This window comes from Triturus cristatus, chromosome 10, assembly GCF_964204655.1.
Source record: "Triturus cristatus chromosome 10, aTriCri1.1, whole genome shotgun sequence".
NCBI lineage: Eukaryota > Metazoa > Chordata > Amphibia > Caudata > Salamandridae > Triturus > Triturus cristatus.
In genome coordinates, this window is record NC_140593.1 from 70,028,764 (window position 1) to 70,043,969 (window position 15,206).

Consider the following 15,206-nt stretch of genomic DNA (forward strand, 5'->3'; position numbering starts at 1 on the left):
TGCAAGGGGGAGAGTAAGATGGCTTCCAGTGCGAGAGGTGATAGGAACTCGTGGTCACCAGGGCAGTGTGAGGAGCTCGGCAAGTGCACAGGCGCTGCAAGGGGGAGAGTAAGATGGGTTCCAATGGAAGAAACGACAAGAAGTCATGGGAACCAGTGCAGAGTGTAAGGAGCTCGGCAGGTGCACACACGTGCTGCAAGCCGGAGAGTAAGATGGCTTCCAATGGAGAAACGGCAGGAACTCGTCGTCACCAGGGCAGAGGGTGAGGAGCTCGGCAGGTGCACACACGTGCTGCAAGGGGGAGAGTAAGATGGCTTCCAATGGAGAAAAGACAGGAACTCGTCGTCACCAGGGCAGAGGGTGAGGACCTCAGCAGGTGCAAAAACGCTGCAAGGGGGAGAGTAAGATGGCTTCCAGTGCGAGAGGTGATAGGAACTCGCGGGCACCAGGGCAGAGTGTGAGGAGCTCGGCAGGTGCACTAATGCTGCAAGGGGGAAAGTAAGATGGCTTCAAATGGAAGAAACAACAAGAAGTCATGGGAACCAGTGCAGAGTGTGAGGAGCTCGGCAGGTGTGCACACGTGCTGCAAGGGGGAGAGTAAGATGGTTTCCAATGGAGAAACGACAGGAACTCGTGGTTACCAGGGCAGAGGGTGAGGAGCTCGGCAGGTGCACACACGTACTGCAAGGGAGAGTAAGATGGCTTCCAGTGCGAGAGGTGATAGGAACTCGCGGGCACCAGGGCAGAGTGTGAGGAGCTCGGCAGGTGCACTAACGCTGTAAGGGGGAAAGTAAGATGGCTTCCAATGGAAGAAACGACAAGCACTCGTGGTCACCAGGGCAGTGTGAGGAGCTCGGCAAGTGCACAGGCGCTGCAAGGGGAAGAGTAAGATGGGTTCCAATGGAAGAAATGACAAGAAGTCATGGGAACCAGTGCAGAGTGTAAGGAGCTCGGCAGGTGCACACACGTGCTGCAAGGGGGAGAGTAAGATGGCTTTCAATGGAGAAACAACAGGAACTCGTCGTCACCAGGGCAGAGTGCGAGGACCTCTGCAGGTGCAAAAACGCTGCAAGGGGGAGAGTAAGATGGCTTCCAATGGAGGAAACAACGAACTCGCAGGCAACAGTGTAGTGGGTGAGGAGCTCGGCAGGTGCACACAAATACTGCAAGGGGGAAGAGTAAGATGGCTTCCAATGGAAGAAACGACAGGAACTCGCAGGCACCAGTGCAGAGTGTGAGGAACTCAGCAGGTGCACACACATGCTGCAAGGGAGAGAGTAAGATGGCTTCCAATGGAGAAACAACAGGAACTCGTGGTCACCAGGGCAGAGGGTGAGTAGCTCGGCAGGTGCACACACATACTGCAAGGGGGAGAGTAAGATGGCTTCCAATGGAAGAAAAGACAGGAACTCGCAGGCAGCAGTGCAGAGGGTGAGGAACTCAGCAGGTGCACACACGTGCTGCAAGGGGGAGAGTAAGATGGCTTCCAATGGAAGAAACGACAGGAACTCACAGGCACCAGTGCAGAATGTGAGGAACTCAGCAGGTGCCCACACGTGCTGCAAGGAGGAGAGTAAGATGGCTTCCAATGGAAGAAACGACAGGAACTCACAAGTGCAGAGTGTGAGGAGCTCGGCAGGTTCACAGACACTGCAAGGAGTTCAGTGTGAAGTGCTTGGGGAAGAAGTCAGAGGATCTTAGAAGACATTAGCGTTTCACACCAAAGGCCAGGAGTGGAAACAGTGTCTATAATGACATGGACTGGTACCCCAACCTGCAGTCACATGTAGACAAGGAGGCTGTGCTGCAGAACAACCTCAATATCAGGGGAGAAGACGGTAAAGAAATGTGCAGCGTATAAAAGACCCCCTTTGAGATCCTCCACATTACACACCGCCCCTGCATACTTTATCGAGCACCGCGCCCCGGAGTCAAGGCGATCTTGAAGGCGGTTATGCTAATTCTCACAATGTATAAAAGATGATATCGCTAAATGTAGTCCCAGATTTAGTATTCTGAGGAACAAGGTGCTTATCTTGCAGGTGCTGCACATCCTATTGTTTTTGGGGGGACCCCAGACACAATGCTCCCCCATTATGCGCTAATCATCCCCAGACTGCACAGAACATCATTTGAAACAATCGGTGCCACCTGTAGCAAATCTCCTTTACCTGTTTGTAAAGTAATTGCTCGTTTTCGCGCGCAAAGCAGAAGAGGACATCTGTGAGGATGCTGCGGACGCCCTCCTGCTGGAAGAACTGCATCTCGGGAAACCTGGAGGAGAGAGCAAGCAAACAAGCCTTGAGAAAAGCATTTCAGGAGGGACGGACAGCCCGACTCGACCCTGTACCCTAAGAGTCCAGAGGGCCGCAGGGCAGGCTAACACTGGTGGCGCCCTGTGCGACAATGTTTGTTCGCACCCCACACCCCCACCCCCATGCAAACACAAGCCCTGAGAAAAGCATTTCAGGAGGGACGGACAGCCCGACTCGACCCTGTACCCTAAGAGTCCAGAGGGCCGCAGGGCAGGCTAACACTGGTGGCGCCCTGTGCGACAATGTTTGTTTCCCCCCCCCGCCCCCCATGGCCACCTCTGTCACGGATTCCCTCACTAGCACCCCTTAACAGTGCCCCTCAAGTCTCCATAACCATTGGCTCTCCGATTCATTTAGTTCAATAGCATCACTCATACCAGTGTAAGGTGTTAGAGCACTTTACATCACACCCACATTGCACAGAGACACTCATATGTGTGTAAATAAGTGTATAGGAAATGTACATCAGACAGGACTACAAGGTGTAGTGTAGGAGTGCCTTGTCATCGATACTGGTAGGCAATAAAGTTTGAGAGTCCTTATTCTGAAAAAGCACAAATTTAGAATTTAAAACGTAACACCATTGTTACGGGTTCTCTTTAATAATAAGAATTGTTTTCTTTCCAACTAAACTGTTTAGTAAGATTAGGATAATGAAAAACTGGGCAAAAAACATATAGCTCAAACACATACCTTGCAGTTTGCATGCGGCTCTTTGATGACAATTAATAGCTCAAAGTTCTATATTAGGATTTTGACTTACAAACTACAAATAGAGCTCTTTTACAGAAGCAGTAACCTACTGACCTATTTACATTATATGCATCTGGTTATCAGCATGGTACACGTTTTTAGCAGCAGGCATTTTAACCCTCTTGCTGCCTTTCCACGAGTCAAAATCTTCCACTAGACAAACCTCGGTCTCTTTCCAGGAACACGATTAATCACCGGAGTTATCTTGACGTTTTAATTGATGCCTGAAAATTGCTGGAGGCCAGGAAGGGGCAGCAGGTGCTTTTAAATTGTTAATATACTTGCAAAAATGATGCCCCCTCACCCCAAGTCAGCGCCCGGTGAGGTAGAACCGATCGCACCGCCCTGGAGCTGGCCCTGGGGGGACTGGAAGGCCAAACAACCCTACATGATCCTGTGCTTTGAGTCCGGAGGACGTGTGGGACAGAAGGGACGAACAACCTAACACGACCCTGTGTTCTAGGAGAGTCTGGAGGACGTGTGGGACAGAGGGGGACAAACAACCGGACACGACCCTGTATTCTAAGAATCCGGGGAACGTGTGGGACAGAAGGGATAAACAACCCCACACAACCCTGTATTCTGAGAGTGTCCTGGGGAGAGAGAGGGGAAGGGGGACAGAGGGGCCAAACAACCCAACATGACCCTGTGCTCTAGGAGAGTCCGGAGGACGTGTGGGACAGAGGGGCAAAACAACCTACCACGACCCTGTGTTCTAAGAGTCCCAGGGAGAAAGGGGACGTGTGGGACAGAAGGGACAGAAGGGACAAACAACCCCACACAACCCTGTATTCTGAGAGTGTCCTGGGGAGAGAGAGGGGAAGGGGGACAGAGGGGCCAAACAACCCAACATGACTCTGTGTTCTAGGAGAGTCTGGAGGACGTGTGGGACAGAGGGGCCAAACAACCTACCACGACCCTGTGTTCTAAGAGTCCCAGGGAGAGAGGGGACGTGTGAGACAGAGGGGACACACAACCTGACACGACCCTGTATTCTAAGAGTCCAAGGGACGTGTGGGACAGATGGGACAAACAACCTAACAACCCTGTATTCCAAGAGTTCAGGGAACGTGTGGGACAGAGGGGACAAACAACCCGACACGACCCTGTATTCTAAGAGTCTGGGGGACGTGTGGGACTGAGGTGCCATACAACCTAACACAACCCTGTATTCTAGGAGAGTCCAAGGGACGTGTGAGACAGAGGGGCCAAACAATCTGACACAACCCTGTATTCCAAGAGTCCGGGGAACGTGTGGGACAGAAGGGACAAACAACCCGACACACCCTGTATTCTAAGAGTCTGGGGGACGTGTGGGACTGAGGTACCATACAACCTTACACAACCCTGTATTCTAGGAGAGTCCGGGGGAGAGAGGGGACGTGTGGGACAGAAGAGTCAAACAACCCAACACACCCCTGTATCCTAGGAGAGTCCGGGGGAGAGAGGAGACATGTGCGACAGAGGGGACAAACAACCTAACACAACCCTGTATTCTAGGAGTGTCCGGGGGAGAGAGGGGACGTGTGGGACAGAAGGGTCAAACAACCCAACACAACCCTGTATTCTAAGAGAGTGTTGGGGAGAGAGGGGACATGTGGGACAGAGAAGCCATACAACTCGACACGACCCTGTATTCTAAGAGTCCATGGGACGTGCGGGACAGAGGGGAAAACAACCTAACACGACCCTGTATTCTAAGAGAGTGCGGGGGAGAGAGGGGATGTGTGGGACAGAGGGGCCAAACAACCAGACACAACACTGTATTTTAAGGGTCCCCTGGGACGTGTGAGACAGAGGGGCCAAACAACCCGACACAACCCTGTATTCTAAGAGAGTCCAAGGGACATGTGAGACTGAGGGGCCAAACAACCTGACACAACCCTGTATTCCAAGAGTCCGGGAAACGTGTGGGACAGAGGGGACAAACAACCCGACACAACCCTGTATTCTAAGAGTCTGAGGGATGTGTGGGACAGAGGGGACAAACAACCTAACACGACCCTGTATTCTAAGAGTCTGGGGGACGTGTGAGACAGAGGAGCCATACAACCCGACACGACCCTGTATTCTAAGAGTCCGAGGGACGTATGGGACAGAGGGGCCAAACCTAACATGACCCTGTATTCTAGGAGAGACCGGGGGAGGACGTATGGGACAGAGGGGACAAACAACCTAACATGACCCTGTATTCTAAGAGAGTCCGGGGGCAGAGACTGGACGTGTGAGACAGAGGGGACAGACAACCTAACATGACCCTGTATTCTAGGAGTGTCTTGGGGAGAGAGGGGACGTGAGGGACAGAGGGGCCAAACAACCAGACACAACCCTGTATTCTAGGCGAGTCCATGGGACGTGTGAGACAGAGGGGCCAAACAACCTGACACGACCCTGTATTCTAGGAGAGTGCGGGGGAGAGAGGAGATGTGTGGGACAGAGGGGCCAAACAACCCGACAACCCTGTATTTTAGGAGTCCGGGGGACATGTGAGACAGAGGGGCCAAACATCCCAACAACCCTGTATTCTAAGAGAGTCCTGGGGGGAGGGGGGACGGGTGGGACAGAAGGGGCCATACAACCCGACACAACCCTGTATTCTAGGAGCATCCAAGGGACGTGTGAGACAGAGGGGACAAACAACCTAACATGACCCTGTATTCTAAGAGAGTTCAGGGGCAGAGACGGGACGTGTAAGACAGAAGGGATAAACAACCTAACACAACTCTGTATTCTAGGAGAGTCCGGGGGACAGAGGGGACGTGTGGGACAGAGGTGCCATAGAACCCGACACAGCCCTGTATTCTAGGAGAGACCAAGGGACGTAACAGACAGAGGGGCCTAACAACCTGACACAACCCTGTATTCTAGGAGAGTCTGGGGGAGAGAGGGGACGTGTGGGGCAGAGGGGCCAAACAACCAGACACAACCCTATATTCTAAGAGTCTGGTTCAAGGGAGGGGACTGCAGGACAGGGTATGACACAACCCAATAGGACCCTGTATGCTAAGAGTGACAGAGGGGGTGTGTGGGGGCAAGAGAGAGGGTGTGTTAGAGACAAGAGAGGACAAACAACTCAACATGACCATGTATTTTAAGAGTCTGGGCAGAGAGAGGCGATGAGGAGTCGGGAGGGCCGTGTATTCTAAGAGTACTTGGGAAAGACCAAATGGGCACCACAGGAGGGGGACAAACAATGTCCTAATATTAATGATCAATCTACTATGTTGTGTTTCTTCTATTTTTTTCATTTTGGAATAGCCAGATAATTGTAAATATGTATTGTGTAATGGGATGCCCTATCATGCTATTGCAGCAGACCCATCTATGACGTGGTGCGGTGATCCCTACTTTGAAGTATCGTCAGATCTACAGAGCAAACTCATGAACTGATTCAAGTGCCTTATCTGTTAGAGAGGGGGTTGTTAATTTGTGAGGGGGCACCCATAGCAGCTCAATAAACCCAATCTGGTTAGCTCAAAACACAGTTCTGAGACAATCTCTGTTCAACCCCTGGTACCCATGACACAAGCAGAAGGCAATCCCCAGAGAGCTGGATGCTAAATTCAAGCAGTGTAAATAAACACTTCTAAAATCAAGCAGCACTAATTGACAATTTAAAAAGTAAAGAAAACACAATAAAATTCACAAACCATTCTAGGAACAACAAGAAAAAATGAGTAAGCAAAAAGATGCCAATTAGCATCAAAATAGCTTAGGGGAACCAGATATATTAATTCATAAGATTTTAGGACAAAAAGAACCCAGAACAAAGTCAAGCACTATGAGAAGACAGCAATTTGTGATGGTCCTGGACCCAGGCACTATTTCAGACAGACTGTGATGGAGCGGAGGTCTCATACACCAAGGAGGTTGTCCCACTCAAAAGTCTTACCTTCAGACCAGTTACCAATTGCAGAGTCTAAGGAAACAGGTGTTTTGCAGGCGTACCCACAATTTTTGCCCCTATTTGGACAACTGGCCGCAGCTTTTTCGACTCGGAGTGGACTGAGACCTGCTAACCAGTCCTCAGTGCCAGCGTTCTTACCTCTTACAAAGTACATGCCAAATTGGCTATCCCCAATTGGCAAATACTGGCTTACTTAAAAGTCCCTAGTATATGGTACCCAGGGTACAGAGGGCAAGTAAGACTGTGCCGCCCTGAGTGTACCAAGGTACAACATGGCTCCCAGCCGGCCACTGTAGATTGGAAGGGCCTTGTCACATTGCTAGTTCGACTACCACCCAAACCAATGGTAAAGCTACCACTTCCCTTAATAAGGTATGTAAGTCTCCCCTAAGAAAGGCCTAGAGAGCCATATGGCAGGGAGCTATATATTATTAAGTAGGACATATATACTTATATATGCCTTGGGAGCAAAGCCTCCAAATTATTGTTTTGCTGTGGAAAAATTAGAAGCCGCATTGGCCAATACAGGGTTACCGGCAGGCATCCCAGCCTGGATAACTTCTGAATGGGACTATCTAACTGGGCACTGTAAAGTATCCAATTCATTGTGACATTAAACCGGACATGATGTCCAGGTTGAACTTCATGTCACTATTAAAGTTAGGCAACTTTTAGAAAGTTGCCACTCTGTTTCCCAGTGGTCCAGTAGCCTCACATGGGCTGGGACCCACAGACAGCTTTCTGCCACCTGGGAGTGGTTTTAACATCTCCCAGGCTTAGGATCAAACACAGCCCGCCACAGGGTGAAGTGTTAGCTCCCCGTTGCAGGACACCACTCGGGTGTTAGCCTAAAATGTGAGCTTTAAAGGGGAATCCGCCTTTGATGGGGAAATGGTGATAAGAATGGTAGAGGAGCTGCCCTTTGCTTAGGTAGACAAGCTGGAGACAGGGACAGGGAGGGAAGACCAGTGCCCAACACGTTTTTTCTGTAGGCATGTAGCCCCCAGGTAGACAAACCTCTAGGGTGGGCTTCGGAGCTCCTTAAACCCATGGAAGGGCCCTGACATCTTGAGAGTGGCCAGAATGGTGCACTCTGGGATTGTCAGATGCCACACATCGCAAGAAAGTCGTCACCCAAAGGGAGGGGACCTGGTAGCCCATTGGCTAGTGACCACGTGGTTCCCTCAGGGCACTTTCATGGGATAAATAGATAAATAGCATCCCTGCTACCCTGGACTGTTAGATCACGCAGGATTTGAAAGAGGACTGAAGGACTGCCCTGCTGCCCATGGAACTGCACAAAGAGAGGCAGCACCGTTTGCTGGACTGCACCTGCTGCACTTTGGCCTAGCTAAGTGCCAGTGGCTCCTTGCTCAGGGAAAAGCTGATCCCCAGACCAAAGAAGTTTCACTGCTAGCTGCCTCTGGGCACCTAGAGGGACCGATCTTCGATGGACAAAATTACACCTGCGTCTGCAGGACCCAGGAGAGTCATCAAAGTCCGGATTGGTCACTCAAGAGGGACACGAGCCCCCACTAAAGGATTTCGCTTCAACCGCTGTAATCCGAAACCAGAAGCCCAGCCGCCGCTGGCCTTCTACCATCGGAAAAAGGACTTTGGGGAACCGCAGCCTCTGTGGCCAAAGTCACCCCATATCAGCAGTGGACCGAGGAACCACCACAAAGGCACCCCAACTGACTGCACAGCAACCAGAGCATCTTTTCATCCTGCATCACCAGCATCAGGACCACTCCATTATAGTCTATAGTGGTCATGCTATAAAAGCTAGAATTGGCCTAGAAAACGCTCTAATGTCCAGGTAACTGTCCAGATCTACCACATTGGCCCCCTAGACCTCCATCCTGACGAATTTGGTCACACAAGCCGGGCCTGAGTAGCTGAACAAACTACTAATTTAATTACTACAAATTAAAAATGGATGGAATCTTTTTAAAAAAATCATCTCTCGGGAACCCTGCAGTCGATTTTGCTCATTTTGCACTCTTAAAAATCATAAAAACCCACTCTATTTTTATAAATTGGTGTTGTGTTTCTCTTGTGTTGTGTGGCTTTCTTATTTTGTTGTTTGGTACTGTTAATGCTTTACACTAAGTTCCTTTGTTCAAGCCATGCTGCTCGAAGCCATAGCTACCCTGGGTGGAACTTACGGTTGTTCAAACGAGCTTCACTGGACTCAATACAGGTTTGGCAAATGCATTCCACAATGAGGCCCTATAGCCATATCATATAATACACCCAGATCCTCACACTGGCAAAGCTTCTTCTGGTCTGCCATGCCTTCTAACCCTCTTTAGTCAACCGGGAAATCTTGGAGTCAGGAGTCCTACTGCTGTTTGTGCCCCGTAAGCAGGTAAATAGGTGTTCGACCACTTGTTCCTTAGAAAGTAGCTCTAGCCCATGGGTGGCAGCAGGATTTAGCAGTCCTAAAGTTCTTGCTTGAATTCTCATTTTCCAGCAGGAGCCACAGGTCCGGATCGCTTTGCCAACAGAGCTGCCTTCAGATGGAGTCTTCACAGGTCATGTTCTGAGGTAGTGGGCAAGGTGCCAAATTTATCCTGGGCGTTCACCATTGATAAAAGGAAAACATCTATCTCACAATCCTAACTATTTTTCTTGCACTCCTACCCATCTCCTTTTGCAGCACTTCCTCTTTGCCTTACTGTAAAATAACCCAGGATCCCCTGTTTTAATAGGGACGCACCCAGCGGACATCAGGCAGAACAGTCTTCAGCTTCTTCGCCACCCCACTACCCGATATGGTCAAAACTAGTTTTCCCTCTTAATCGCTAGAGCCTTTCTGTCTCAGAGAATCCCCCAACTGACCTCTCCAAGTCAAAAGAGGTGAGCTGCCCTTTGCTCTACCAACTAACTGAAATGTGAATGTTGACATTTATGTGGTTGGTGCGAAAAAACCCTACAGTTCATATATGACCTAACTTTTCATGAAATCGGTGCACTCTATGCACCACTTACATTGGGCTTACAGGACAATTAAATAGACCAAATATGGAGTTTCAATGCACAGTACATTCTATAGCGGAAGCACAGACACTTTACTACTACTGTTTACCAAGGGCAAGGTGCACAGTCCTAAATCTAGCAGAAACAGGCACAACATCTGGGAAACAGAGCAAATGAGGTAAACGTGCTACAATACCATTACCTGGCATCCAATCAGTGATTAGCATTTTGCTCCTGGCTTTCCTAGTCTCACTCACAACCTTTATAAAGTAGACACTAATAGAATATGCCTCCTCACATTTAAGCGACATGCGTTCTTTTTACATGGGGGCCCTCAATATAATGCTTACCAAGAATAATATTTTAGACGCTACTACAATAGAAAGGCATTGGCAAAGCCAATAGATTTGTATGCCCATCTTTTGACTTTCCTCATTCTTATTTGGTAGTGAACATTTTTTGCAAAATGTATTACAAACGCCATTCAAAGAGGTCTGGTTGTGCATGTAGACCTATGCACAAGCGGAAGTCTCCATCTTCAAATGTTTTTTAAAGGAACTAAAACCCATTCAATGACGGCTGCCCATATGTCTGGCATAACCAAGATGATTTCTTTAGGCGCACTTGCTAGATATTTCATACAATATTAGTATATAGGCTACTAGAATTGCTTTATAAATGTACATTAGCCCAAGAAGGGATTTTTTCAAATGTTTTCAATACAACACACATACTTTTTTGTTGATATCAACCTACCCACCTTGAGCCATCTTTTATTCAAATATGGAGCTTAAATGAACTCACTTCGCCTTAGAATATGTACAATACAGTCCTTTATATATGTGAAATCTACTTCTTCTGCGTGGCTACGCTGGATTTTTCACTTCTTGCTGGACACTATTTTTGCTGGTTTAAGAAACCTGTGGGCTTTACCTCTACAAGTAATAAAGTGTTTGTGCCCCCCTTTAAACCTGGTCAAATTGGCATACTCCTAATTGGTATATTTAACTTGCCCATAAGCCTCTGGAATACTGGACACAATGTACCCAAAGGCCAGAATATTAAATGCCAGAACTGGACTACAGCACCTATTGTGCCGTCCACTGTAGTGGCAGTTCAATCATGGCTTCAGGCCTACCACTGTAGTCTGAATGTAACACTGCAAAACAGGCACTGCACCTTATCAAAATAAACCCTTTTTCGACAGGTAAAATCCTCCCTTTTAATATTAATAAGTCACTCTTGTGTAGACCTTGTAGCCCACAAGGCAGGATACATGGTATTTAAAAGGAGGAAATGTAGAAATGAAATGATGACAGGCCCTTAGTGACTTGCACCCAACAAGCTATTTTTCATTGCGGCTGCCCTGGCTGTCCTATGTAGAAAACCAGAGTGCAGATAAAAAAAATGATAATACTGAATCTTGTGAATGGGATTAGCTTGAAAATATTCAAACAACAATTTTTTATTGGTTATTAAAAGTCTAATTTGTTGGTGAGGTTGGATTTTTAATAAATATTAAGAAAAATAACTTTTAAAAAGTTACCTTTTCTCTGTCTGACGTTCCTGGAGGTTAATTTGCACTTGCTTTCCAACCTGTCTCAGTTAGAGATTAGCATTTGATTAGGTGTGCCTTGGTCCCCAGTAGAAAACCATAGGGTGATGGGATTGGGCAGAGATTACTCCTGGGAACCTCATAGAATATGGAAGGTGGGGGCTGCGGGTCGCCTTTTGACAGCAGTGTCAGGTTTTGCTTGGCAGGTATGTGGAGCCACATGTAAAACTAGAAACGCTGGAATAGGATGCCAAGACAATTCTTGTATATCCACGGTCTGATTGCTGAAGAACCCTGCCACTATTCCACCAGACAGCTGTCTGTTGGTTTGTTGTGGGTACAGTGGTTGCCTTAAACTTTATTTTACTTTTGGATGTGATAGGACACAAAGATTACCATAGTACACTCTCTACAGATACACAGTGCTCAGAGCCCAAGTTTAGTAAGGCCAAAATCTTTCGCTGTCTTGAAAATTCCCAAAGTGGGTAGAGTTGACCTGGGAACTTTTAACCAGTTGGTTAGGGCATGCTGCAGAGTCATTCTCACCCACTAGCTAGTGCTAGCAATACATTTGGCACCTCAGAGCACCCACTTCACAACACTTCTGGATCTGAGGAAGAAAAGAAGGAGGACTGGACCTGCTGTCTGAAGGTAAACTCTTTGACCAGAACAAGCCTGGTTGGTTATCCGACCCACACTTCTTTGCAGTCTGTGTTAAATTGCACCTCGGTTCCATTCTACAGCCACCACTATTATAAGCACTTTGTGCTTCTTGGAGTTATTCCGAATTAAAACTTGAAAAATCAAATCTCTGGCTCTACCAATAGCATTTTTTCCATTTTGGTGTCATTTTGTTTATGAAATTGTACTCTATTTTTCTACTTCAGTTTGGGATTTATACCGTTTTACATTCTGGCTTTATTGCTGTTTGGTACACCATAAATACTTTATAAATTCCTCTAAGTTGAACCCGTTTGCTTGGTGCCATCGCTACCACTAGGTTGCGCTCAGGTTAACTTAGTGATGTTGAGGGTTCACCCTTACAAAGGCTGTGATTATTCATTGAGGTAGTTAATTAATCACTCCAAATAATATTCCAATTTCTTACAATATATATTACACAGTGCCAGTTGCCAATGTGTAGCTATAGTTAGGCCAGACATTCCAGTGGAAGCACATTTGTTTTGCTAATAATTTTGAAGCTGTGATGGATCTTCACAAAACTTTCCCCCCAAAACGTTTATCCACATCACCTCCTGCACGAAAAGTTTGAGGGAATCCATCAAGCATGAGCTGAGAATGGGGGATGATGGGTGCTCCCAAAACATGTTTTTCCGATGCAATTTTAAACAGGAATTTTGAGAAAGCTAAATCTTTACTCAAAGTGTGCTTTTGTGATTTGGTGTAAATGCTTTCAGTATTTTTAGAGAAATGAAATGCCAAAATTCAGTGATATCTGGACAGAGGATACCACAGTGTGACTGAGGCAGCACAAAGGATGAGGCTACTTGCATCACAAACACAAAGCACTGCTCTGTGAGCAGCTTTTTTCTGCATCAGGCCCCTTGTAATAAAAATCCAACGGAGGAAATCTTCCCTGGTCTGCCTTTGGGCTTCTCCTGCATTACAAGTACTGCTCATTAGTCCTGAGCAAAAACGACCTATTGTGGCAGGAAAGGTACTGCCGGCAAAAAGCCCCCAAAAAAAATCACCCAGTTAAAAGGCCAGCATACTCATAATGGGCTGCATTACATACTATAGTGCCTTTAATAAGGGCCACAGGGATTATGGCAGGGGAGAACCAAATTGAGGGGTAGCAGCAGTGTGTAATTGAAGAGCCCTTCCGGGTTTGTGGTCGCCCGCTGGTCAGAAGTTGAGGGGTAGTAGCAGTGTGTAATTGAAGAGCCCTTCAGGGGTTGTAGTAGCCCGCTGGTTACAAGTTGAGGGGTAGTAGCAGTGTGTAATTGAAAAGCCCTTCAGGGGTTGTAGTAGCCCGCTGGTTACAAGATGAGGGGTGGTAGCAGTGTGTAATTGAAGAGCCCTTCAGGGGTTGTAGTAGCCCGCTGGTTACAAGTTGAGGGGTAGTAGCAGTGTGTAATTGAAGAGCCCTTCAGGGGTTGTGGTAGCCCGCTGGTTACAAGTTGAGGGGTAGTAGCAGTGTGTAATTGAAGAGCCCTTCACTGGTTGTGGTAGCCCGCTGGTTACAAGTTGAGGGGTAGTAGCAGTGTGTAATTGAAGAGCCCTTCACTGGTTGTGGTAGCCCGCTGGTTCCAAGTTGAGGGGTAGTAACAGTGTGTAATTGAAGAGCCCTTCAGGGGTTGTGGTAGCCCACTGGTTACAAGTTGAGGGGTAGTAGCAGTGTGTAATTGAAGAGCCCTTCAGGGGTTGTGGTAGCCCGCTGGTTACAAGTTGAGAGGTTGTAGCAGTGTGTAACTGAAGAGTCCTTGAGGGACTGGAGTAGCCCACTGGTTACAAGTTGAGGGGTAGTAGCAGTGTGTAATTGAAGAGTCCTTCAGGGACTGGAGTAGCCCGCTGGTTACAAGTTGAGGGGTAGTAGCAGTGTGTAATTGAAGAGCCCTTCAGGGGTTGTGTTAGCCCGCTGGTTACAAGTTGAGAGGTTGTAGCAGTGTGTAATTGAAGAGTCCTTCAGGGGCTGGAGTAGGTCTCTGGTTACAAGTTGAGGGGTAGTAGCAGTGTGTAATTGAAGAGCCCTTCAGGGGTTGTGGTAGCCCGCTGGTTACAAGTTGAGAGGTTGTAGCAGTGTGTAATTGAAGAGCCCTTCACTGGTTGTGGTAGCCCGCTGGTTCCAAGTTGAGGGGTAGTAACAGTGTGTAATTGAAGAGCCCTTCAGGGGTTGTGGTAGCCCACTGGTTACAAGTTGAGGGGTAGTAGCAGTGTGTAATTGAAGAGCCCTTCAGGGGTTGTGGTAGCCCGCTGGTTACAAGTTGAGAGGTTGTAGCAGTGTGTAACTGAAGAGTCCTTGAGGGACTGGAGTAGCCCACTGGTTACAAGTTGAGGGGTAGTAGCAGTGTGTAATTGAAGAGTCCTTCAGGGACTGGAGTAGCCCGCTGGTTACAAGTTGAGGGGTAGTAGCAGTGTGTAATTGAAGAGCCCTTCAGGGGTTGTGTTAGCCCGCTGGTTACAAGTTGAGAGGTTGTAGCAGTGTGTAATTGAAGAGTCCTTCAGGGGCTGGAGTAGGTCACTGGTTACAAGTTGAGGGGTAGTAGCAGTGTGTAATTGAAGAGCCCTTCAGGGGTTGTGGTAGCCCGCTGGTTACAAGTTGAGAGGTTGTAGCAGTGTGTAATTGAAGAGCCCTTCAGGGGTTGTGGGAGCCCGCTGGTTACAAGTTATGGGGTAGTAGCAGTGTGTAATTTAAGAGCCCTTCAGGGGCTGGGGTAACTCGCTGGTTACAAGTTGAGGGGTAGTAGCAGAGTGTAATTGAAGAGCCCTTCAGGGGTTGTGGTCGCCCGCTGGTCAGAAGTTGAGGGGTAGTAACAGTGTGTAATTGAAGAGCCCTTCAGGGGTTGTGTAGCCCGCTGGTTACAAGTTGAGGGCTAGTAGCAGTGTGTAACTGAAGAGCCCTTCAGGGGTTGTGGTAGGCCGCTAGTTACAAGTTGAGGGGTAGTAGCAGTGTGTAACTGAAGAGTCCTTCAGGGGCTGGAGTAAGTCACTGGTTACAAGTAGAGGGGTAGTA

The 15,206-nt window shown here is 48.1% G+C and overlaps 1 protein-coding gene across 5 annotated transcripts in view; it reads right to left on the reverse strand.

Annotated features, from left to right (window-relative positions):
• Positions 1–15,206, reverse strand: part of TBC1D5 (TBC1 domain family member 5) — a 2,224,639-nt gene that overhangs the window by 1,066,742 nt on the left and 1,142,691 nt on the right. For all 5 annotated transcript variants that reach the window (XM_085630445.1, XM_085630447.1, XM_085630444.1 and 2 more), the window contains one exon: positions 2,172–2,274. In XM_085630445.1, the coding sequence (XP_085486571.1) occupies positions 2,172–2,274 (103 nt within the window). The remainder of the gene's footprint in view (positions 1–2,171; positions 2,275–15,206) is intronic.